At 38.9% G+C, this 26,574-nt stretch overlaps 1 protein-coding gene across 3 annotated transcripts; it reads right to left on the bottom strand.

Annotated features, from left to right (window-relative positions):
* Positions 1-862: 862 nt before the first annotated feature.
* On the bottom strand, positions 863-21,586 carry LOC148875874 (formin-like protein (DUF1421)). 3 transcript variants are annotated; one of them, XM_088965548.1, is made up of 5 exons: positions 21,445-21,586; positions 21,208-21,238; positions 8,635-8,808; positions 3,034-3,315; positions 863-2,263 (listed from the first exon to the last, which is right to left on the bottom strand). In XM_088965548.1, exons 3-5 carry the CDS (start codon positions 8,785-8,787, stop codon positions 1,013-1,015), a joined length of 1,686 nt encoding a protein of 561 aa, XP_088821674.1. In that variant the 5' UTR covers positions 8,788-8,808; positions 21,208-21,238; positions 21,445-21,586; the 3' UTR covers positions 863-1,012. The 3 variants fall into 3 exon arrangements, with proteins under 3 accessions (XP_088821674.1, XP_088821676.1, XP_088821675.1); XM_088965550.1 differs by lacking the exon at positions 21,208-21,238 and having other exon boundaries at positions 21,445-21,575; XM_088965549.1 differs by lacking the exon at positions 21,445-21,586 and having other exon boundaries at positions 21,208-21,374.
* Positions 21,587-26,574: the final 4,988 nt, after the last annotated feature.

The following is a 26,574-nucleotide window of genomic DNA, read 5'->3' as shown; positions in this document are numbered from 1 at the left end:
GCTCTCTTAATTCGTGTGTTCACTTTGTAGTGATTACAGAACCAGCAAATATCCCTTTTTTCTGAACATGCCAATTTATCATGATCGTGTTCTCAAGCAGAAAACATGGTTTGATAATGCAAGTCTGACGCGGCCTATTTTTGGGTGCATTTCGGATTTCACACACCAAGAAAGCCTTATTATCCTCTTTTTTTTTGTTGCATTCGACCTTGCGATCACATCTTACATTTTGAACAAGCAAGGTAACGCAGAATTAATACTCAGACCCCGTTTGGTTGTGGGAATAGGGATCTGGAATTGGAATTCCATTTCAAGTGTTTGGTTGATAGAATCAGAATCCCATTACCATTCCTGGAATAACACTCCTCATTTGAGGGAATGGCCATTTTCTCTCTCCCTTGGACATGAAATTCCATTCCTGCTAATTCCATTTCTCATTCTCATTCTCGTTCCCGTATAAACCAGACTCTGAGAATGAACCATTCTGATTCCGATTCTGATTTGGACGGCAGACCAAATAAACCCTCAAAGGGACCACAACCATTAACCACCACGAAGTATAGAACTTGCTTTATGTGGTTTGGAAAACAATCTTTGATGCTATCAAAAAATTGCAATTTTTTTACAACATTGCATGGCTTTTTCCTAGCCAGTATACATCGTTTCTGTTATTTGAACGACTAATTAGTAATATTTTCCTCCACAAGAAAAAAAAAAAGTAAAAGGAAAAACACTGCATGGTTTTTAAAATGTTACTTTCAAAATCACGAAGTCGATTTGGACATGAAACAGTGATGGTAAGAGAGATTCATTCCTTTTTGTTATAGGATTCAAGATCTGGACAATAATTAAAGAGAAGTCATTGAGTAAATCTCCAATATACATTCATTTACCTTGCGTAGATAAAATATCAAGATAACTAGTGGAATGTCTCACCGTTATTAGAAAACACTGGGTAAACAGAATAGAACATGTACGTGACATTGCAAGCAGATTGACCATAAATCCCAGCTTAGCCTGACCATCCTCTCTGATAGCCCACAGATGGCTGTACATTCAACCTGTCAAGCACGCTGTTGAAATCCACAGGCTGGCCACTCTCTTCCAACCTATGGATCACACTTGCAACATGTTCCCTCACATAACCCATGCTCACAGCTTTCTCAATCAGCTCAGCATAGACATGATTACGCATCATGTGTGATGGGCTCCGAGGGCGGGGCATAATGTTACTACTACCAGCAGGTACCTGAGGATTATGGAGAGAGACAGGACCAGGTGTATAGCTACCTTGGGTGTAATGTGGTGGAAGGGTATGAGGGGCCCTTCCCCCTTCACCATCGTATATCATGCTCCTTTGTCCTTGAGGTTGTGTTGGCTGTGCTCCTGCACCTGGGTAGGCACCAGTACCACTACTAAGATGTGCTCCAAAAGTGCTCTGGCTGGTCTGAGGTTGTGGTTGCTGCTGCATATTATGCTGTAAGGGAGGCTGCTGCTGCTGTACTGTTGTTCTACCAGCAGCATTATAACCATATACCATGGATTCTGCACGGCTCACTCCTGGCTGAGGGATTCCCGAGAATGGAACCTGCATTGGCATGCTGCCCAGAAAGGACTCAGGAGAGGGGTTTGCAGGTTGAGTTGGGAGATAGGGAGGGTACACTGGTGTTGTCTGGGGTCTGACCTCGGCCTGCAGAGATGGCTGTTGTAGTTGTTGCCGGGGGAACTGCTGAGGCCACTGCTGTTGATATGAGGGGAACGGCTGTATTTGCTGGGCTTGGCTCATCTGAGGTTGCACTGGCTGTTGTGGCTGCCTAGGCACCTCTTGCATTTGGGGTCTCTGGTACTGGGAATCTACTGGTAGGTATTGGTCCTGAGTGTGACTTTGAGTCTGGGGAGGAGGATTAGGCAACTGGTTCTGTGGGGAATAATAGACATTTGGTTGGGTCTGAACATGAACATTTTGAGGTGGGGCTTGAGAAGGTGGAGCCATAGGCTGTGGTGGTTCCACAGGTCTGGTTGGGAGTGAGAGTGACGGGACTACTTGCTGAGGTAAAGCAAGAGCTAACTGGTTCTGCACTTCTGGTACAGGCACACTATCAGTTTTCTTGGGACCAGAAGCAGATGGTGCACCTCCATCTTCCTTGTGTTGTAAATGGCCATTGGTCGAGGATTCTTTGTGCGCAAGCTGAAGCTTGGCCAGTTCTTTCTGAGTTTCTGCAAGTTCTTGCTTGTCTCTCAGGATCTGCACTGATCTGTGCACCTGCAATGCATTAATCAAATGTGAGAGTTCCAATTTGAACAGATTGCTACAGGAGCAAGTTAAAGAGTTTGTACACAGCAGAAATTCCAAATTTGGACATCTTCCTAATTTTCGTCATAATCTGGCAAAAATTAGGTTTCTCCCCATTGGCCTGACAAATCAGATATCTTGCAAAGCAACCACAAAATGCTCAAAGTCCTTGGCAATTTGCTTCCCAATGGCTGAGTTCACCCAATTTGTTCTCGCTTCATTCTGCTAAAAGGGATAATATATAATATATTTGTATAACATTTTGGGTTCTACATGGTAAATAAATAAACTTCCCCATCTTGATAGGAGTCTTCTGCACGTATCTTTTGTCCTTCGCTTGCTATTAATATAGATTTTTTGTTGATAATCTCAAATATGTAAAATGTCATAAATGTAAAATTGGTCTACAAGCTGATAGGGAAGGTTGGCTCATGTACAGAAGAATGCATGGTAATCAACAACAAAGACTTGAATGGTCAAACACTTTCCTCATTTCAGACAGACGGATATTCTTCAAAACCTAAATCTGCAACTAAGATTATCTAACAAATTAATCTGCCGAAGAAAATTAGTGATTTTGATATGCATATCTGTACATATGTAATAATTAATTCCATGTAGACATGGTCAAATAGAAAGATAATAATTTCCTTCTACTGACAATCCAAAAGGTAAGTATTTAAATATTTATTGTCTATAAGACAACATCTTAAGAGTGCAATCATGTGATGTCAACTTACTTCTTGAACATGTTTCTCGAGAGATTTAAGCTTTGAATTTGCTTCGTTGTTATCACGTTCTAAATCAGATCTCATTTCTCCTACCGACTTCTCAAGATTGTAGCAATACAATTCCAACTGTTGCAGACGTCCACTAATTCCTTCAAGAAAACGGAGTAGATTATCAGCATACTTCTTCATGGTCCTTTCTACAGTTGCAATCACTTCTTGGTTGAAAGATTCTTCCTGCTGATTATAGACATGTAACAATGTTGATCTCCCCATTCTGCCTTCATGGAAGTCCTGGTCAAAGTAAAATGAAGAAATTAAATTTGGGGTTTACAGATAATGGAAGAGAGAAACATTTTGAGAAACTATAATCCTTCACAAACACAGTGAAACAAATACTTGATTTATCATCTTTATTCAAAAGTCAGGTCACAAATTTAGAAATAAGATGCTATTCAACCTTGTTCCAAACAACATCAAGGAAGAAATGACATGGTAAACCTCCTCACAGACTCAAAAAATGATTGTTGTCTGTTTCTCAGAATTTTCTTCTATCACTCTAATACACACACAAAGGAGAAAAAGAGGAAAAACCAGAAATCCAGGAAAATAAACAATCTCAATTCCATGGATTTTCTTTTACCATATACGCTAACTATAAAAAAGAATACAAATGGTCCCCAATAATTCATCCATTTTACAATTACATCCAACAAGGTAAACATCCCCTTAAACATTAAATATACCTGGAACTAACCTGATCTGATACTTGTGAGATGCAGTAACATCATAAAAATGAAAAGAAAAACCCTCAAGACACCTAACCAAATCAACATCCATTTTACTTGAAAACCTTCGCCAAGGACAGATCAAGTGTATAATTTTTTATCAATGACCAAGCTTTTGTAATTGATTCTTTTCTTTTTAATTGGTGGTGCCCACTAACTTGAAAAATCCTTAACAATAGTTAAAACTTAGATATTGTAAGTCCATGAATGAATGTTGTTAACAGCAGTTTGAAGGAAGCATAAAACCATTCCACAACCCTTGTTTTGAATATCAGCTTACGGGACTCAGACCAAAACACTAAATGCAGAACAAAGTTGCCCGATAATAATTCCAACTCATCAGCTGGTAGAAGAAAGAGAAACAGAGTTGACAATTGGCAGCAAGCAGATTTAATATGCCTCCCTTATTGTTTTTTTTTTTTATCAGTAACAATAAAACTTTATTAGTGATGTGAATATTTATGAAGCTTTAGATACAATAGGGGAGGTAAAAAGTCTTAACTCCCCATCAACAGAATACAATGACAGAAAGTTAAAAATTAGCCCAAAAGATAGCCTCCCTATTCACCCCCTGCTTGGCCAGCCCATCTGCAAATGAGTTGGCAGACCTCTTCACCCAGCTATAGTGTATCTTAATGTCTCTGTCCAACCAACAGAATTTTTTCTTTTCATTGTTATAGCTCCACAAGCCACCGTCCTCTTCCTTCAGCCAGCTAATCACCACCTTCGAGTCACCTTCCAAGACCAAACGTCTGATATTTAGTTCCCTTGCTCTTTGAATTCCTTCCAGAGCTGCAAGGATCTCAGCCCTAAGAGAGTCTCCTTCCCCATTGGGGCCTGAGAACAAGGCAATAACAACCCCCCCTTCATTCCTGAACACTCCCCCAATCCCAGAAGGCCCTGGATTCCTCAAACTACTGCCATCAAAGTTCAGTTTTATAAATCCTAAGGGAGGAGGGGACCATCTCAGCCCTAAGAGAGTCTCCTTCCCCATTGGGGCCTGAGAACAAGGCAATAACAACCCCCCCTTCATTCCTGAACACTCCCCCAATCCCAGAAGGCCCTGGATTCCTCAAACTACTGCCATCAAAGTTCAGTTTTATAAATCCTAAGGGAGGGGACCATGAGGGACTAGGAGTCCTCTTACACAAAGCAGAAATACCCATCTCTTTCCAATTTCTTAATAAGTCAGCCACAGGAAAGTCTGAGAACAGCTCCAAAGATTTTAGCCAATGGGCAGCCCTTAAAAGTATTAGATCTAATAGGTTTGCCAGGGTTCTGTCCTTGTCTGAGAAAATTCATGAGTTTCTTTCTTCCCATAGAGACCAACATACAGCTGCCCTAATGCTCCTCTACATAATCTTCCCTCTCTTCTTAGGCCATCTGAAAAACGTAGGAGAGAACAGCCTCTGGACACTCTCGGGGGGATTCCAAGAACACCCAAAGAGGGAAAGAGCCCACTCCCATACAGTTTTAGTGACCTTACAAGAAACCATAAGGTGATAACCAGTTTCCCCATCAGTCTCCCTTATTGCTTTTGTCCTTGTCTTTTCTTTGAACCCCACCATATACACTATGTGGACTCTAACAACGGTTATTCTCTATCTCTAATTTTTTGTTCTTCTTCTTACACTTTTGCCTAATTTTTTGTTATTCTCTTTCTGAGGAAAAAAAAAAAAAAAAAAAAGAGAAAGCCATAAAAATAAACCATCTCTGAAAATTAGAGCAGCTGCTGGATGATGCTCACATGGAAAGTTATGCTTCAATGTCAAACAGTAAATTGCACTCTGGACTCTGGAGTCAATTCCATGTATTATCTTGAAAAGGTAAGGTATCATATTTGTATTTAATGAAGATGATATTAGGGACATACATTAGGGGCTGTTGCTTGGTGTAATGGAAATCCCAGAATGGCAAGCATGAGGACATTGGTTCAAATCTGAGAGATGCCAAAGGTTAGGTATTTATCCAGTCCATCCCTCCCAAGGCCCCAGATAGCTGGGACTAACATTGGGTAATGGCCTTTTTTTTACATAAGGGATATACATTGGCACCTAGATCTATTGAATGTGGATGTACAAAAGGAAAAAGATAGCATTGCATCATATTTTCCTATTTATAAACACGTTATCAAACTCAAATGAAGATGTATGGGAGACTTTCCTGAAGCTTTTTTGATCAATCAATTACATCTCCAGAGTAACCCAGCTTTCCTTGAGACTTCATTATCAGTGTAGATCTTATTTTCAAAGATCTAAGGTTTTCTTTCAATCCATGGATTTTCTTTTACCATATGGGCAACCAAAGCAGTAAAGCATAAAAATATTCACCATTTATACAATCATCTTAAATAATATATCTGACATGGCAAGCATATCCCAAAATGTCTTGCACAACAAAATGATCATTTCCTTCCATTCAGAAGGTGCATGCTTCATGGTTCCCCCAAAAGAAGGATTTACTAGGATGAAATTAGCATACTGCAATTTTGGAATTGTGCACAAAATCCAGAAAATAAAAAGATGGGGATGCTAAAATGTATTTTGTTCCCTCAATGCTTAAGGATGAAAATATTTTGAGTTTTGAATAAATTATAGTACGAAATTCAAATAATCCTATTAGTTTGTCTTCGTGCCCATGGTTTCAAATGTGGCGACATTTCACTAATGTCGCCCGACATATGTCGATGTTGAGGCTCACCGACATGAAAATGAATAGTAATATAAAAATTACATTATTTCGGTTGACATTTCCTATATTTCAGGAATTCCGACTAAATCGGTCCAAATAATAATAAAAAAAAGACAGCTTTTCCTATTATGCCGATAGGATGTCGACTAATGTACATTAATGATATAATATATTAGTATATTATATTAATATAATACAATGCATTAATATAAATTATTCCATTAATAATTTATATTTAATATTTCAAATAAAATATTTATAAAAAATAATTAACTAAAAATAAAAACAAAAGAATAAATTAATTACTTTGTAATATAAAACATAAAATATTTTTCAAGTAATAAAATATTAACTAGTTAGTATTTTCAAAATATTTATTAAAATCAGAAAATGTTTATTAAATTTTATAATAAATCATATTCTAAATTTAATATAAAAAATCATAATAAATTCATTAAATTTTATACTAAATCATAATTTATTATAAATTTAGTAAAAAAAATCATAATAAATTCATTACACTTTATAAGAAATCAGAATTTATCATAATCTTAATACTACAAAAAGGAGAATCAGTTTATTAAATTTATAATAAAACATAATGTATTATAACTTTAATATTTAAAAAAATCAGAATAAATGTATTTCTATTTACTAGTGTGAAATAAATATATTAGAATTTATAATAAATCAGAATTAAAAATAAGAAAAGGAAATATTGGATAACCTTGTAAAAACATCAAAATGCATAATAAATCAGTACATCGTCATTTACTAATCTGTTATTAGTTTCTTAGCTTTATATAACGGTTGGAATAAGATAATAGTCTAGAAATATGTATTAATGCTTCTTTTTATCATTTTACAAAATATCATTGCATATTTCCACATATTTCATAATACTTCCACAATGTCTCTAATTTTTACACTATTTCCCCTCAACATTTCCGACATATATCTTATATTTTGGTAAGCGACATTTCCATTGACATCGGCATTTTAAACCTTGTTCGCGCCGAAGGGGGATAAATGTTTCTTGTGGTCATCCTATATCATCATGCGAATTTGCAAATCCAAAGTTTGTTACTTGGCTTGAGAATGAAAAGGTTGATGTCCTGGCCAAGCCATCTCAGTAATTGAGACCTAGTAATCCTTTTAGCTGTGACTAGAAATACTATTAGAGGAACATCTTTGTCTTGCAAAATATATAAGGCTGGTATCAAGCTGTGCTGCCTCGGTTCAGAAGTTTGCAAATCTAGAGTTTTCTACTTGGCTTGAGAATGAAAAAGTTGACATCCTGGCCGAGCCATCTCAGTAATTGAGACCTAGTAATCCTTTCGGCAATGTCTAGCAATACTATTAGAGGAATATCTTTGTCCTTGCAAAATATAGGGGTTTTAGGAGGGGGCTGCAATTCAGATTTCTGAGGAGGATTGCAGTCCAAACTCCAAAAATCCCAATATATATAAAAGGCTGGTATCAAGCGGTGCTGCCTCAGTTCAGAAGTGACAACCATATTTCAATGAAAATTTTCCTCTTTCATAACAAAAAACTTGATCATCGAATTTCAATCTAACTCGAACCTGTGGATGGTGGGGTGGAGGCAGAAAAATTGCTTCAGCCATCCAATTAGGAGAGTCACCTGGCATTCTGGCAATGAACTTAAAGTTGCACTCGAGTTCGGGAGCCATAATAACCAATCCTCCACCAACTTCAAAGTTAAAAACTACAACAATTCACTCTTTAAACCATGATCCTCCAACAGGATGAACCCTCAACAGGCTAGTTTGCAATTCAAAATTTACCAATTCTCATGGTTATTATTTTTGTTATCAGCTTCCCATTGGTTGACCTAATCTTACGGATAAAAGCACAGAGCCAACATCTCGCTAAGGACCAAGCTTAATAACTTTTCTGATAGGTAGGACCAAGCTTAATCGGACTATATCATTCAAAAAACATGCATAAAACAACGAATTTATAGATTAAAAAGTGTTTCGAGCTTCCCAGTTTCAAAAGATTCCGTAATTATTTGATACTGTTCTGTAATTAAGATCATTAAAAGGTAAACACAAAAAAAAAATAAAATAAAATAAAAAAGCTGCAAATGCAACGAGAGAATGCGAGAACAAACCTTCCCAGGGTTGCCACCCATCGGCGGATCTGCACGGCTGCCGCCAGAGGCGTCTTGATTCCCAAAATCGTCGTAAGAGCAGAGAATGTCGTCGGAACCAAAATCAAATCCCTTCCCGGACGAGCCGTTTCTACCAGATGATCCAGAAGCCATGACGATCGAAAAAGGTCGGTTCTTGGATCAGGAAAAAATATATATTTATAATTACGATTTAAAGAACCAAAAGGGAAACAGAAACGAAACCTATTAGGAATCAGGATCGGCTGAGGAAAAATAGAAGATAATTAGGGATTAGAGAGAGAGTTGGGAAGTTGCAGGGAAAGTCTAAAGAGAGAAAGCTCTTATTTCGCTTGCTTGTCTGCTCCGTTACCAGGGCGATGGATTCCATTTTATATCTGCAAATGTTGATTGTTGACAATTCTTGGTATTAAATAAAAATTTAAATTAATATATATTTGGGGTTTTTATTTTTATTTTCTTGTCTGTTCAATCAATGGTCTGCAAAGGATAAGATTGGTAAGCGGCATCCAAAACCGTGCACCGCGTCGTAGACTTGTAGGTCAGTGATGTCACGTGATGCCAACTTTTTTTTCTTCAAAGTCCCTGGTTGACTCCAAGCCGTTTGATCGACCGACCAAAGCAATCACCACAGTTGGATTGGACTTTTGATACGCGAGTTTTAGGATAACCCATCCGTCCGTCCTTTGCACGGGTGATTGTGTTGTGGGGTATTTTTTAAACCGAATCACCGTTTTTGAAAATTTCCGAACCGAATCAATCGATTAATCAGTTAGCCGGTTTCATTTTTTGAACCGTTCAGTTTTTTTATATTTATAATATATATTTTATAAGTAAATGCATATATATATATATAAATATTATATATAAATAAAAAATAACATATTATAATTAAAAAATAGATTATTATGAATATAGTATATGGGAAAATCTATGATATGGAAAAGATATGGTATGGAAAGAGTTTTAACCAATCAAAACCCATCCATGAATTTTGATAAATCACACCATGTTTCTAACCACGTTTAAGATTCTGTGTTATTGGTCAGTTGTTTTTCAGTTATCATATCTTTTCCATATCATAGTCGAACCCTATTTATATGTATAATGCATATATATCGAACCGATCAGTCATGGTATCAGTCATCGTGACTGCTTAACTGCCATTTTTTTTAGGTTAATTAAAATCAAATCAGTCATTCACTTTTCAAAGATATCGAACCGATCAATTCCATTAACCAGATTTTTCAGTTCAGATTTTAGATTTTATGAACACCCCTATGCACAATCCCTCCAACCTTGGTGTGAGCAGGATTTGATATCTAAAGCTTGGAACTCCTAATAAGCAAAAATTGTATAATCCACAAGACTCTAGAGTAGTGCATAAAAAACATCTCCCCATAAATAACAACATATAAATATAAAAAATATTTTTGATGTGCAGCTGAAAGCCTATAATATCTTGTCGAGTGTGGGTAGGAGATCTGAGCGCATCCCACATTGGGACTATTGTGATGATATTTTCTGCAAATTAAGACTTGCCACATACTCTGAAAGCATAGGCATCTAGTTGCAAATTAAGAACATCTTAGTCTTCTGATTAATTTAATATTATGCAATTAAATTTCATGTGTAGAGTTTTACTTGCATGAGATTCAGGTTTCGAAATATTTTTCATGCTTGTATATTAAATTTATGGAGAAATATTTATTATGTATAATTGAATGATATATTCTCTATCAAGATGTAAGATGTATACACAATTTTTGCCTTCAACAGATATCCCATCTCTTGATCTCAGTCTCGGTTAATAATGTATTTGGATCTCATACTAGTATTAATGATTGGAATGATGGAATCCCATCAGATCTTCACCGTTAAGCAATTGTGAAAGATTAGTATCTAGAATGGTAACTTCCTGGAAAGTCCTCATATTGCAATCTATTTCTAGATGCAATCACGCCTATTAAATACCCAACCATGCCTCAACAGACCCACCACGAAATTGGATTCATCAATGGTTTAGGAAAGATCATTGAACCTACTTCTACCTTTATGAAAAGATTTCTTGAGAATGGGACTCTCTTTTGCTTGGAGCTTTATGATGTGGCAGCTAGTATCAAGATACCTTAGTAATAAAATTCAGTTAGCTGACCCAAAAAATACCATTTGAGATGAGCAAGATAGTTTCCTTGGAGATGGCAATTTTTGTCATCCCCACTGCGTGCCAGCCTCCCTAACCCAATGGGATAAGGGATGGAGATTGCCTTGGTATAGGCAAGGGATAAAGACAAAGATAGGGTGTGAAGTCTGAAGGGATGAGAGATCCATCATATAGATGGCCGAACCCTGTAGGTAGGTTGGGGGTGAAATTTCAAAAATTTCTCTCTCCCATGTGGGAATCACATTCCCTATTTTAGAAAACTGTATTTTTAAGGATAAATTTTGAATCCTAAACCAGACCAAATCTGAAACCAAAAGGTAGGAGAGGGATATACCTAATACAGAGTAGTAGTAACTCCCAATGAAGGTGTTCACGCCCAAGGAGGTCACCAAAGACCGTTCCCACTAAAGATGACACAACGTAGGGTGGAGCAGAATCAGCAAGGTGGTTCTTCAGCAAGAACCTGATTCTTCACCAAGAATTTGATGGAGGGCAAGTGAGCACGAGTTCATATCAATTTTTCTTCCAAAAACCAATATTAAGAACATTTCTTGATCGATCCTACAGGTGGAGATCAAACTGGCAATGGTGGCAACAACAAGAGAAGGCAAGAGCAGAAGATGGTGTTAGTCCAACTGCATCTGTCTTCTCTCCTGAATCAGTAATCTTGAAGGATGAACTGGGGTTCACCCTTCTCCTTTATTTATAGCCTTAAAGAGAGGTTCTCCTAATCCCATTAGGAGTTTCCTAATCTGAATCTTGTATTTGGATATGGACTCTCTTTAAGGGAAAAGGATAATCCCTTATCTTATCTACAGATAAAGATCAACCCTCCTAATCTGATTAGGAGTTTCCTGATCCAAATCTCTATTTCGATATGTACTCTCGAACTGGATAGGGACAATCCTTTATCCTATCTGCTGATCTAAATCCCATAATCGCCCCTCTTTAATTAATCATATTAAACTAATTCGAATTGGGTTTTAGGCCCATTAAGTCCATGTGCTCACTTATCATCCAAACTGTTGCCCAGTTGGGTATCCTTGTATGGTGTGGGACCTAAACATTGATCTACACATTAGCCACATGGGTTCAGCTCAGCCTTTGTTACAAGGCCTGGCCGAATTCACTGTAGGAGACAGTGAACCCCTGAGTCCATTACTATGGGCTCTTAATGGGCCCAACATTTACACTAAATGGTCCCTGGGTCAAGCCACCTTATAAAAACCTAAGGATTGTGGGCAGATGCAAAATTAGCTCATCAGGCATTACCCTCAATGGTTTTACACTTAACCTTTCAGCCCTTAATGATCAAACACTGCCTGACAAGAGATGATCTCTCCCTCGGTTGCAAGGATTAGTATTGCATTCTCTACTTACATGGATCCCGGGAATTAAAACCGTTTTGCAAATATTTTGAAACCATAATATATATATATAATATAATATAAAACAAATTTCAACGGTTGAAATCAACTGCCAGTAGTTTCGGTTTCCATTAGAGAGAGTGCATCCCCGATCATTCACTTTGTCCGACAAATGGGTTGATCTTGTCACTATGATCACCCACTCAGATGAATTCTTGGATTGTCCCAACATACTCGGGTTTTGACCCCTTCTAAGGATTTCACTGATTGGCATATCTAATTGAGTCTAGGGGTCAGGTGTGACATTCCAGTTTTGCCCAACTATCTCCAAGGTCCAGGGCAATATTGGAATTCTGGTCCGATTCAGGGTTTCAAGAAAACTCACACTGCATGTACCTCAGGTCTCACCCTGGCAGCTGAGATGAGCCACCCCAACCAATTTGGCGGCACACTAGTGTCAGCCTTGGTAAGATAAATCTCCCAAGATCTATCCAACTGCTATGAAAATTCTAAACTAACACGAGTCTCATATGTGTCCAGTTTAAGGGTATTACATAGAAACACACCATAATAACATGAATCAAATATGTACTTTATTCATTTACATTAAATGTCATAATGTACATCATTCTGATTGGAGTTAAGGGCATACATTGTCTAACAAAGTTCTCACCCCATCCTTACTTTATATTAGTAAGTATGCATGTATGTTGCACGTGGCAATTTCGGATAACATTAATATTTTCAATATCTTTATTAGAATCATTTAAAAAGGATAAGTAATCAAAGCATGTGTTGGTCTATTTGACTTGAAAAAAAAACAATATCATTTTTTGGTAGCTTTAACTTATTTATTCTATTTATATAGTTGATTAAAAATTATTCTTTTTATCACATTTTTTTTTGATACGATAAGTTTATAATATCTTAGATATGCCAAAATTTTCTATAATTTCTCTCTCTGTCTCTCTCTATATCTATCTATCTATCTATCTATCTATTTATAGTGTTTCTATCCATTTTTAAAATTTTTATTATTTAACTATGGCTTCATTGGTTAACCCATTTACCCAAATGATTAGACTATTATGGTGCAAGTCAATTAGGTTGGGATGAATTTAAGCTTAACTAAGGCATAATCCTATGCATTGGACCTAAGGTTTCAGACGAAAGTCAAGCATGATCTATTCAACTGAGCCTAACCTTCAACTTGCATTGAAATTTGATGCACTTGGGTTAATCTTGGGCTTGGGTCTGTCAATTAATCCCATGAAAAAAAATACTATAAAATGTATGTGTATAATTGTATATATATGCATGCAATGAAAATATGTGCTATACATGTATTTATGATTATGTGTATATAATAGGACATAACTTTAGCTACCTAAGGGTTAGGCTTAAGCCCAACCCAAAAAATAAAAAATCTTAAACTTTTGAGCCTATACCTAAGCCCAAGTCGAGGACCAAAAATCGAAGCTAGCCTATCTAGATTACGAGTTGGCTCAATTTGAGCTCAAGTTAAGCCCACTTAATATGCCTCTTTATAAACCATTAGTCATCAATTAGATGCAAAAACAATTTTCTTTTTTAGTTTATATTTTCATTTATTTTATCGTTAATAAAAATAACTTTTATCTTTCACACTTATTTTTGTTTAATATGATAAATACATAACATTTGAGATACACCCAAATGTTTTTTTACACAACTTCTATGCTTTTAATAATTTTTGTATCTCTATCTTTTTAAATTTTTATTATTTATTTATGATATCATGGGTTGATCCATTGGACCTAAAAGGTTGAACCATTAACCCACCACTTGAATAGGAAATGGTTTCATTTTTGGGTTAACTTTGAATCTTGTATTTCATTTCTTTCAAGTAAAAATATTTTTATTTAGAATCTTATTGTTGTTTGATATAATAAGTAGATAATATTGTACCTAATTTTTTTTATAAAAAAATTATAATTCTTGTAACATTTATAGTTATTTTTAAGTTTTTATTATTTAACTACGAGAACATTGGTTGATCCATTTGGTGTAGACGGTTGGAATGTTTACTTTCCACTCAGACAAAGGGTAATTTATTTAATTATTTTTCCTGTTGGTTTTGAACATAGGTTTTATATTATTACAAATATTGGATATATATTTAATTTGTATAATTTATTGGTGAGAAACTACATTCAAATAAAGTGTCTAAGGAGAGAGAATGGTGTTAATACCTTAATGAGAGGGAATTTAATGAAGTGAAAAGTAATATTACTTTAAATTAGATTTTTTGCCCACACAATTAAAGAGAGATTAAATTCATAAACAGGGGCATTTTGGTTAAGAAAAATCTATAAAACTCATTTATTTAATGTGCCTTAAATATAAGATTTAATGAAAGGAAATGTTAGTTAATACCTTAAATATGAGACTTAATGAAGAATATAATGAATTTAATAAAAGTAGTAGTTAAAATTATGTTTTTTGCCCTTATAATATAGGGATATCAAGTTAAAAAAATATGAGTACTTTAGTCAAACAAGTTTCGGAATCTAACCTCATTCATACTTTCAATAGTAGTATATATCATGGTTTTAAAAAATGACTTGGAAATGGAATCGTTCTGGCCATCGATTTTCGGGTTGATGGTTCGACTGTTCGGTTTGAATGAATGACTCGTTTTGAGTCTTCTGACAACAAAATTATAAAATAAAAAATAACCAAAAATCATTGAATGGGTTAACGAGTCGACGGTTCGACTGCCCAAGTCAACGGATCGTTGACCGGTTCAACGGTTTTTGGCCAAGCACCGGGTTTGGGGTAAAACAAAATCGGTTGCTTGGACAATTCCTGGGCCGAACAGTCCAACCGTTTGGGTCAATAGCAGTTAAAAAACCATGATATATATTATATTATATTATATTATATTAATATTTTATAATATATAAAATAATATTCGGGTTGATGGTTTGACTATCCGGTTTGAATGGATGACCCGTTTTGAGTCTTCAGACAACAAAAATTATAAAATAAAAAATAACCAAAAATCATTGAATGGGTTAACGAGTCGACGGTTTGACCACCCAAGTCAACGGATCGTTGACTGATTCAACGGTTTTTGGCCAAGCATCGGGTTTGGGGTAAAACAGAAACAATTGCCTGGACAATTCCTAGGCCGAACGGTCCAACCGTCCAGGTCAATAGAGGTTCGAAAACCATGATATATATTATATTATATTATATTAATATATTTAAATATTATTTATATTATAAAATTATCCCTATTTTTAAATAAATCTATCTTCCAAAAAAAATTTAATTAAAAGATTTTGCAAATTTGGCTCCTCGATGAGGAACTGCTATTGCTAGGCATTAGGGATGAAGAGTAACTTTTATCCAATGGTCCCCACTTCAAACCACTCCATCACCATTCTTAAGCATCCTATTTTTTCTTTTTCTTTTGTTACAAGCATTAGATGGTATTCATCAACACAAAACAAAATTTTCTCTAAAATACCATGATCCTCTACTTGTAATTAACAGATGCTCTAACCCATTTTAGGTAGCCATCCTCACCAAAGCTCTATACAATTTAATAGAAATTGAGAAATACAACTGCGTTATTAAAGTTGAATGTTTAAAAGTAAAAGTGGGAATTACTTAAGAAGTAGGGGGTATTGGGAAGTGATGAGGGTGGATTTGGCCCTCCAATGACATTATGACAACTAGCACCTCATGCCAATTAAGTGCAGCTTCTTGATAATTAGACAGCTTGAGTTCGCCACAGATAGCTCTCCATAGGCAGCTCGCCACAAATAGCTCTCCATAGGCAGCTCGCCATAGATTGTTCGCCACCAGGTAACTCGCTACAGGGTAGTTTGACATCTCGTGGGAAGCCCCCTTCCTGACAGGACCGTACCTGCCAAACCTGTAGACTGCACCCACGTCCCTCATCTGGAGGCGCAGTACCTGCCAAAACCTGAGGACCGCACTCCTGTCTTTCACCTAGCGGCGTTATGCCTGTCAGCCCCAGATGTTGTCTCCTGCCTGGCGGGACCGTACCCTACAATGGTCACATCAGCCCACCTGCCCTCAGTCCTGACAGCAACGGCTAGTCACTCCGAGATGTTACCCGACAACATATCGCCGCAGTAGAGATTCAGGACCAATCCCACCAAACCTGTCAGGATGCCAGTATATAAAGACTTGAACCCCCCCCCAGGGGCCAAGGTATTGCATATTCACCACTCTCTAGCTCTCATCTTCTTGCGTACTCATTCTCTTTCTCAGCTCGCTACCGAGTTCTAACTTAAGCATCGGAGAGTCCCCGTTGGGTGTTCAACCCTGGGTCCCTTCATCCTTCTTGCAGGTATCTCTTGCCCGTCGCCAGCTAGAAGCCTTGTCACTTCCAACTAGGAGTGGCTGGATTGTGAATCATCAATTGGCGTCGTCTGTGGGAAACGCTTCAAAAGGCTTCTCTACCAAACTTTCACCAGCATCTATGGTGTCTTCTAGCAACGTCGGGCTTAACAACGGAACAAACACTTATGGAGGCCACCTTTAGATCCCTGTTGTACGTATCGGCCAGTTTACTGTACCTCTCAGCACCTCTGGAGTCCCCATGCTAGACCTACCCTAGGTCGTCGAGGCGGTGAACATCCCATTCCCTCCTGCGATGAACACCACCTTCGTTGAACCCTCTATGGTTCCTCCCGCCATGGGGCAAAACCAGCTGGGTGATCTAGTGCAGTGCGTGCGGGCCATTTAGGCCTAGATGCAGCAAGTCCAGTAGCTTCAACACTACCAACAGCAAATCCTGTGTCATTTTTATTAGCAGCAGTTCCCAACGCTGCAGCAAAGCCGACAACCAGCCCAGCCACGGTGCCCAATCACACCGCAGAACCAACAGCCACTCAATCCCCACCAGAGTAGCCACCCTCCTCGCCAAGGGGAGACCTCCCAAGCATCATCCCGTAGCAAGAGAGAACAAATAGCTCCCACCACATCGTGACAACAAGGTAGGTCAGAAGACACTTGCCCCACCAAAGCTGGTATGCCCCAGCGCGTGCAACCGGAAACCTCACTTATGGGTAACCGGTTCGAAGCTTTGGCCGTGAGCTCTGAGCAAGACCCTTTAGTTCGTGGAATTTAGTATTAGCCTGACTCTAACTAGGCCAGAACCCGGCCTGACAATCCCGAAAGCCACACCAATATGGACCCCGCCAAGAAGCAGCGAAGACGATGTCCCAAGGTGTGTCGTGCAATAATTCCTGAACAGCTCACGAAGCCCAACTGACCCGAGCGACCCAAAGGTAGAACGGAAGCAAGCTCGGAAGTTGCGAAGACCGCCCCTCTCCTTTCGGTGCCATCTCCCCTCTCCTCCGACCTCCTAGTAGCTCCCATGCCGAAGGACTTCAAGGTACCTCCTCTAGACAAATATGACGGGTCGTTTGACCCAAATGAACATGTGGACTCCTTCCAGTCCCAGATGCATCTCGCTGGGGATAGTGAAGCCTGCATGTGTGTTGCCTTCTCCATGACCTTCAGGGGGTGGCACGCACATGGTATAGGAACCTCCCGTCTAGAGCAATCAAAAGTTGGGCGCAGTTCGTACAAGCATTCACCTCGCACTTTGTTACTAGCAAGAAGTGTCAGAGGTTGTAGGAAAGCCTCCTTAGCATAGTCCAGAAAAAGGGAGAGTCCATCCAAAGCTACATCAAGCACTTCAACGACACCTGCCTCCTGATCCCAGACCTAGACCCTGCTGTGAGACTCGCCGCAGCAAAGAGAGGAGTCACTCGCCGGGAGTTCAAGTGGCACGTAGTGGTGAACAAGCCCAAAGACATCACCGCATTCATCAAGCTCGCTGACCAATTCATCAAGACCGAGGAGGAAATGAATCAAAAAGTCGGACCTCCAATAGAGAAGAGCAGGAGAGATGATGACAAAGACCTCGGCACCGCACAAGCCCCAGTTGCCTCTTCGACATGGGCAAAGCTTAGGAGTGGACCTCGAGTCGCTCCCAGAGCCTAAGGGCTAAAGTGCCGAATTGACAAAGACCTTGACACCGCACAAGCTTCAGTCGCCTCTTTGGAATGGGCAAAGCTTAGGAGTGGACCTCGAGTCGCTCCAAGAGCCTAAGGGCTAAAGTGCCGAATTGACAAAGAACTCGGCATTGCACAAGCCCCAGTCGCCTCTTCGGCATGGGCGAGCTAAGTCCCAGTCGCCTCTTCGGCATGGGCACTTAAGACCCAGTCGCCTCTTCGGCATGGGCGAGCTAAGTCCCAATCGCCTCTTCGGCATGGGCACCTAAGTCTCAGTCGCCTCTTCGGCATGGGTGAGTTAAGTCCTAGTCTCCTCTTCGGCATGGGCGCTTAAGACCCAGTTGCCTCTTCGGCATGGGTGAGCTAGGACCCAGTCGCCTCTTCGGCATGGGCGAGCTAAGACCCAATCATCTCTTCGGCATGGGCACTTAAGACCCAGTCGCCTCTTCGGCATGGGCGAGCTAAGTCCCAGTCGCCTCTTCGGCATGGGCACCTAAGTCTCAGTCGCTTCTTCGGCATGGGTGAGCTAAGTCCCAGTCGCCTCTTCGGCATGGGCGAGCTAGGTCCCAGTCACTTCTTCGGCATGGGCGAGCAAAGTCCCAGTCGCCTCTTCGGCATGGGCGAGCTAAGTCCCAGTCGCCTCTTCGGCATGGGCGAGCTAAGTCCCAGTCGCCTCTTCGGTATGGGCACCTAAGTCCCAATCGCCTCTTTGGCATGGGTGAGCTAAGTCCCAGTCGCCTCTTCGGCATGGGCACCTAAGTCTCATTCGCCTCTTCGGCATGGGCACCTAAGTCCCAGTCGCCTCTTCGGCATGGGCGAGCTAAGTCCCAGTCGCCTATTCGACATGGGCACTTAAGTCCTAGTCACCTCTTCGGCATGGGCGAGCTAAGTCCCACTCGCCTCTTCGGCATGGGCGAGCTAAGTCCCACTCGCCTCTTTGGCATGGGCACCTAAGTCCCATTCACCTCTTCGGCATGGGCACCTAAGTCCCAGTCGCCTCTTCGGCATGGGTGAGCTAAGTCCCACTCGCCTCTTCGGCATGGGCACCTAAGACTCAGTCGCCTCTTCGGCATGGGCACTTAAGACCTAGTCGCCTCTTCGGCATGGGCGAGCTAAGTCCCAGTCGCTTCTTCGGCATGGGCGAGCTAAGTCCCAGTCACCTCTTCGGCATGGGCGAGCTAAGTCTCAGTCGCCTCTTCGGCATGGGCACCTAAGTCCCAGTCGCCTCTTTGGCATGGGCATGCTAAGTACCAGTCGCGTCTTCAGCATGGGCGAGCTAAGTCCCAGTCGCCTCTTCGGCATGGGCGAGCTAGTCCCAGTCGCCTCCTTGGCATGGGCGAGTTAAGTCACAGTCGCCTCTTCGGCATGGACAAAATCAACAAAAGCGGACTATAAGTTTCCCCTAGAGCCTAAGAGCTACAGTACCGAACTGGTAGAGACCTCGACACCTTACAAGCAACTCGCTTCCAAGCAGCTCTCAAAGTCTAAGAAAGTGAATCAGCGCTTACTAGCTCGTCGAATTACGGGCCAAAAGGAGAAATCTACTCCCTTCGTTGAGTTACTTTCAGTTTGGGAGTGGGGGGAAAATGATGAGGGTGGATTTATCCCTCCAATGACATTATGACACCTAGCACCTCATGCCAACTAAGTGCAGCCTCTTGACAACTAGACAGCTTGAGCTTGCCACAGGTAGCTCGTTAAAAGCAGTTCGCCACTGATAGCTTGCCACCAGGTAACTCGCTACAGGGTAGCTCAACATCTCGTGGGAAGCCCCCTGCCTGACATGACTGTACCTGCCAAACCTATAGACTGCACCCACGTCCCTCATCTAGCGGCATAGTACCTTCCAAACCTTGAGGACCACACTCCTATCTTTCACATGGCGGCATTATGCTTGTCAGCCCCAAAGGTTGTCTCCTACCTGGTGGGACTGTACCCTACAACGGTCACATCAGCCCACCTGCCCTCAGTCCTGACAACAACGGCCAACCACTCCAAGACGTTACCCGACAACAGATCGCCGCGGTAGAGATTCGGGACCAATCCCACCAAACCTGTCAGGATGCCAGTATATAAAGACTTCAACCCTCCCAAGGGCCAAGGTATGGCATATTCACCACTCTCTAGCTCTCATCTTCTTGCGTACTCATTCTCTTTCTCAGCTCGCTACCGATTTCTAACTTAATCATTGGAGAGTCCCCACTGGGTGTTCAACCCCAGCTCCCTTTGACCTTCTTGCAGGTATTTCCTACCTGTCGCCAGGTAGAAGTCTCGTCACTTCCAGCTAGGAGTGTCCGGATTGCGCATCATCAGGAAGTGATGAAGATCAAAAGTGTATGAACTGTATTGTGACTGGGTTCCTCGAACTCAACTATAGTTTTTGATGGGAAAGAAAGTAGTTAGAGCCTTAGAGGGTCAGACAGGCCTCAAGCCAGGCTATCCGAGGTGGAATGCTGTAGCGTTTACCTTTATATAGGGCTCATACCTTGACTAGAATATGGAGGTGATGAGCGAGAAATCCAGTGGAACTTAGTGGGACACGTGTCACATGTCTATTTGGTTAGGGTGACATGTTTGCGATACTTAGGGAGCGCTTATGGTACGTTTGATTTCTGAGAAAGGATGAGACTAGAAAGGCTGGGATGAAAAAGATTAGGATGGGAAGAGAAAATGTTTTTTTCTTAGATTTGCATCCCATGTTTGTTTCCTGAGAAACGATATGCTAAATAACCAGTTTCCTACGCTCGTTTATTGAGAAAATTGGCCACAAATCAGTGGCTATGTGAACATTGTTACTTTTGAGCAAGTGATAAAAAACGATACATACCTCAAACCCAAAAATCACAAAAATGATACACATCTCATCCCAAAACGTACCATATTGAAAAAAAATGACCACAAAATCGAAAAAAATATAGAGCTTATGGTAGATCTATAATAGTTGTTCATCATTTTGGATGTGAAAATAGTTAGGATATCTTACCTTTGCGTGAGTGAGCAAGGAGATTTGGAAACTACAAGTTAAAAAAGCAGAAAAAAAGAGTTAGATCTACAAGATAGAAGGGTAGATCTGTAGAAAAAAATCAAGGTTACATGCCGGAAAGAATGGATTTTGGCCAGAGAACAGTCATCTCTTCCCGCTAACAAGAGGAGCTCGACGACTACAAAATTAGTATAAAAAATACTCGTCGGTTGTCAGCAGCCATGTTCATGGTCGTACCTTGTTCGAAGGTCAATGATAACGGCACCTGTGAGAAGATTGTTGTTGACGCATCTTCGCGGTGAGGATTGTCTAGAAAGAGAGTAGGAGGAAGAGCCTGATCTTTTTTCTCAAAAGTTTCCTTTCGCACTGGGGTCACACCAAATCAACGCAACCCCGTTTCATCCATTTTAGGAACCCGGGTCCCACACGTTTTCCTTCCCATCCCTTCAAAGAAACGTTGGAAAACATGAATATCATGGGAATATTCCCATTTTCCCTTCCCCATTGCAGCAACCAAACATACCATAAGGCCCACTTCCTTGTGAAATGGGGAAGTGGGGTAGTCGTGCCGCCAGGTGGCAATCTGTGGTTATGCATAAAGCAGGCCGGTCCTACATCTTTGATGTTGGAGTTGAGCTAGGTCGGAAGTATGTCCTTCATGTTGGAGGTAAGGGTGTCAATGGACCGGTTTTGGATTGGATTTGGCCCATCCGTAACAAATTTATATTGGATTGGGTTGGATTAAGCCAATATCTGGTCCCTTGATATAAGATAAGAATATGTATCAATGAACCGGGTTTTAGTTGAAACCAATCTAAATCAAAATGAATTTGAACAAATTGGATGGTCCAAACATTGAATTGGACCAGTCCAAATTGATCCAAAACATTCATTGGATTCGATTGGACCTGGCCCATTTATAATAGACTCACATTGGACTGAATCGGATTGGACCAAATCCAGTCCAGTTGACACCCGTAATCGGAGGTAGCCCAGGTCGGATGCATGTCCTTGGCAAGCAGCCCAGTTCGAGCCCATTCTAGGTCGGCTACTATTAGGATACTCCAGGTCAAACTGCCACTAGTGATTTCCAAGCCTCTAAGGTGCTGTCAAGCGTTATGCTGCCACACGTCGCGATGCAGTGGTGACAGTATCTGCTCCTCACAAATGGGCGCCTCACAGGCACATCCACTGTGCATTGGGAATATCTCCCGTGAATATAATTAATAAATACAGGAGATGTTCCTCGTGCATGATAGGATGTGTTTGTGAGGCGCCTCAGGTGTGAGAAACAGATCCGGTCTCGATGCAGTGCAATCAAGTGTCCTTTAAATTGCCACGTGTCACGGAGTTATTGGACACCAACTTGACCCCATCAAGAAACAATGACTCTCTTTAGGTAAAACTTCTAAGCATCAAATGTTTATTATCAGGAGAGTCTTATATGAGGAAAATCCCAACAAATATCTTTCTCAGTGGATAAGAGACTGAGATGTCTTGAGAACTCCTCCCACCTTTCTTAACAGAAGTATGAAAATTAAGGATCTGATTAATCAAAACCTTGGGTGTTGGAATGTTGGGGTGGTCTCTTAGACCTCTCCTATGAAGATGTTAATAACATTCTAGGAACCAACATATTTTTCGTCAAACTTCTGAATAAAAATTTGTTCAGCAAGGATCTTTTTTGTTACTTTAAAAACAACGATTGGTATTTAAAAGAATGGAAGTCTATTAATAGATACGGTTGTCAATGGATCGGGTATACCCAATGGACCTGAACCGGTCAGACCGATTATAAGTTTGTAATGGTTCTGGTTCTATAATTTTGTTCCAATAATTGTGAACTGATTCAATTCAGAACCGATTATTTTGTTAAATATATAATATTTTCTTAATTTTCTTATAATTTTTATCATATTTTATGCTTTAAATGGTGTATTTGATAGATAATAAATAAAATAATATTAGTTAAAAATATTTAAGTTATTAACATATAGATAATTTAGTATTTTTTATAATTTTTATTAGAGTTATATTATCAGAATTTAAAATTTAAGTTATTATTTTAAAAAATAAATATAGCTTTCAGTACAATCGGATTTATCAGGCATAGACCCGATTATTAACTGGGATGGTTCTTGGTCTATGATTTTGTCCCTATTAATAATTAGTTCTACCCTATTAATATCTCCTTGAACTCTACTTGAACCCTCTTCGTTTTAAACTTTTGGTATCGTTTCTAATTCTAGTTGTATTGTTTTGTGATTGTGAAGTTGAAAATGTTCTTTCATTTATTTTGTTTATCTCCTTTTACAAGAGATGTTCTTTTTCCGGTCCTTGGAATTAAGGCTGTGTTTGGAAACAATGCAAATGAGTGTTAATGCAAATATGTAGAGTATAAAACGGTTCATATAAATTGCAAAATTGGGTTAGTTTTGCATTGACAAATTTACCTTCTTACCAAACAGACTTTTAACCCTAATAGATGCAAATATGAATTCCAATAAAGCATATGCTTTTTTTTTTATCAAAAGCCCACTTGAATGCAAATTTACTTATTTTTTATTGATGTACTTTTACATCTTATTATCAATATAAATATGCATTGACCTGTCATTTGTCAATTTATAAATGTAATGTTGCCAAACACAAGCAAAAGTGAACCAGAATGCAAATTTACCCTGAACCGGGATTTACACTCCATTTGCATTGTTTCCAAACACAACATATAGGAGTGATTTTCAACATGTCACTTGTGTCCTAGATGTTTTGCCTTTTAATTTTATGGCTTAACTCCCTTTTTCTGAGTGCTCAAGGCTTTTAGAATGGCCAGCTGTAGTGTTCTACTTTGGGCTAGAAATGATGTTGTTTAGTAATGAACTTCGGTCCATATATTATGTTATGTTTGCAATGAGAAGAGTCTTTGCCCACCCTTATTCTCATAAATCTCATTCTTTTTAACATTTATCTAATTTCATCTTCGGGTCAAGTTGCTTTGAACTAGGGGTGATCATGGGTCGGGCCTGGCCGGGCTTTGTACTTATGATAAGGGTTTTACCTTAGACCCGGGCCTAGCCCGACTCGGGGTTTTGGGCTTGAAACATAAGCCCTAACCCAGGTCTACACGGGCTCGGGTTGGGCTGGGTTTGATTTTGGGCCAATGCCTTTCATATAAAACATAATTATAATATTTTATATTAAATGACATAACATGCATATAAACTTATTTTATACATTATATAATATAAAATATTACATATAATACAAATTATACATGTCATGTTATAATATTTATATATAAAAATATAATCTAATGTAAAATAACATGTATACATATGTATACATTATACACAAAATGTGTAAGCTTAAATATATGCGGGTCATACTGAACCTGGATTGGGCTTAAAGTATTAAGCCCAAGTCTAACCCTAAAATTTGCGGGCTTGGGCTGAAATAGTCACCCTTACTCTGAACCCTCCTACTTTGGTGACTTCATTATTAAATGTAATGGATTGGTGGAGGTAGATCATTATGGATTTATGGTAAGTTGACTTGTGGACATTATCTTTTTATGAATCTAAGAATTTTATTTTGGCAACAGGTGGTTTTTTTAGGGGTGCATATGGACCGGATTATGATTAGGGGTGTCCATGGTTCGGTTTAACCAAATCGGTAGTACTGGTTTTTCCATTTCTCCAAATTGTAACCGAATTGGTACCACCGATTAACCAGTCTACCGGTTTCGATTTTTGATTGGTTTGGTTATACAGTTTTTTATATTTATAATATATATTATATAAATATATGTATAATATTATATTATAAATAATAAATTATAAATATTTAAAAAATATAATATATAATATATTTATAAATAGATTATTATAAATATAATATAAGTATATGTTTATATATAATATATAGAAAATATGTGACATATATATAATACATATAAATATATATACCGGTCAGTTTGGCTAAGAGCCGGTTTTTTGTAGGTTAACCAAAAACTGAACCAGTCCTTCGGTTTTTCAAAAATTCCAAACCAAAACTGAATCGATCAGTTTGGTTAACCGCATTTTGTTGTTCGGTTTTTCAAATTTTCATGGACAACCCTAATTATGATCTTATTCGGATTCAAATCCGCCTTGATTTTGCCATATTTGGATATCCTCCTATCAAGTTTCCTCGTCAGGTCACAAAAAAGATCCATTTCGAATTAAAGTCAAATTCAGATCACCCCTACTGATATCCGAAAAAGATCCAAATTGATTCAATATATATCAAATTAAGATTTAGATATACCCCAATTCGAATCTAATCCAATCCATTTACATCCTTATATTTTTAGGTTTTTCTAGTGATCAAGTGAAGGTTGAGCTTGGTGTAGTTTGGAAAGCTTTTCTTGTTTTGTCAAAGAAAATGATTAGAGTTCTTTGTGCGCTGCCTTTGATGCCAAGAATGCCATCCAAGTTATGGAAAAACGATTTCTCTTTCTTGGAAATATAATATTTGGCTAGATAAAATTTTCTTGGCTAGGTCTCTTATTAATGATGTTTTCTTTTGTCCATATTTCAAATCTATTAACAAGGCTACTCATACTCTTGACCAATTAGTTAAGGCTTTAGACAGTATTAATAGTTGTATTTATCTTATAAAAAAAAATAGTATAGATTGAAATGGATTCCAAGGAAAATCCTTAATCCAGACATAGATTGTTGTTGATTTGGTTTCATTAGTTGTGTTTGATTTGATATTTTCCATTTGTTGCGGCCTTGCAGGATGGGGAAGGGAAAAATGAAATATTCTGAAAATATTCTTATTTTCCTTTATTTGTTTCGAGTAAAATTGGGGGATGAAATGGAAAAAATGTGATGTAGGATCCCAAAAATTAGAACGCGGGGTTGCATCAAATCAATGTGACCCCACTGAGAAAAGGGAAGTCGAGGATGTTTCAGGAAAAGCTATAGGGCCTTATCAGATATGAAGCTCCTTTGTCTTCCCCATCTACCTTCAGAGGCATTCTGCTGAAGTTTCTAACAATTAGAAACCTACCCTGAGGTTTCATTTTCACACACATAAAAAAAAAAAAAAAACCTCCTCTGCGGCATTGAAAAAACTGTAGTTACCTCCCTTTTCCCCAAGGTTTGATATTTCTCTCTCTCTTTTTTCTTTTGCCAATATTGATTTTTCAAAAATACCTATTTTACTCTTATACCTATCAATTCAGATGAAAATTTATTAAAAATCCCCTAAAAGAATTTTTACTTTTAATTAAAAAGACTCTCAGTTAGATAAAAAAGAATATAATAATTTTACTCTATAAAAAGTTAAAAATGTTATGTCTAGTGAAGTCTAAAGTGATAA

This window comes from Nelumbo lutea, chromosome 1 (assembly GCF_056320005.1).
Source record: "Nelumbo lutea isolate HS-2025 chromosome 1, American lotus-T2T, whole genome shotgun sequence".
Taxonomy (NCBI): Eukaryota; Viridiplantae; Streptophyta; class Magnoliopsida; order Proteales; family Nelumbonaceae; genus Nelumbo; species Nelumbo lutea.
This window is presented reverse-complemented; position numbering and strand designations above follow the sequence as displayed.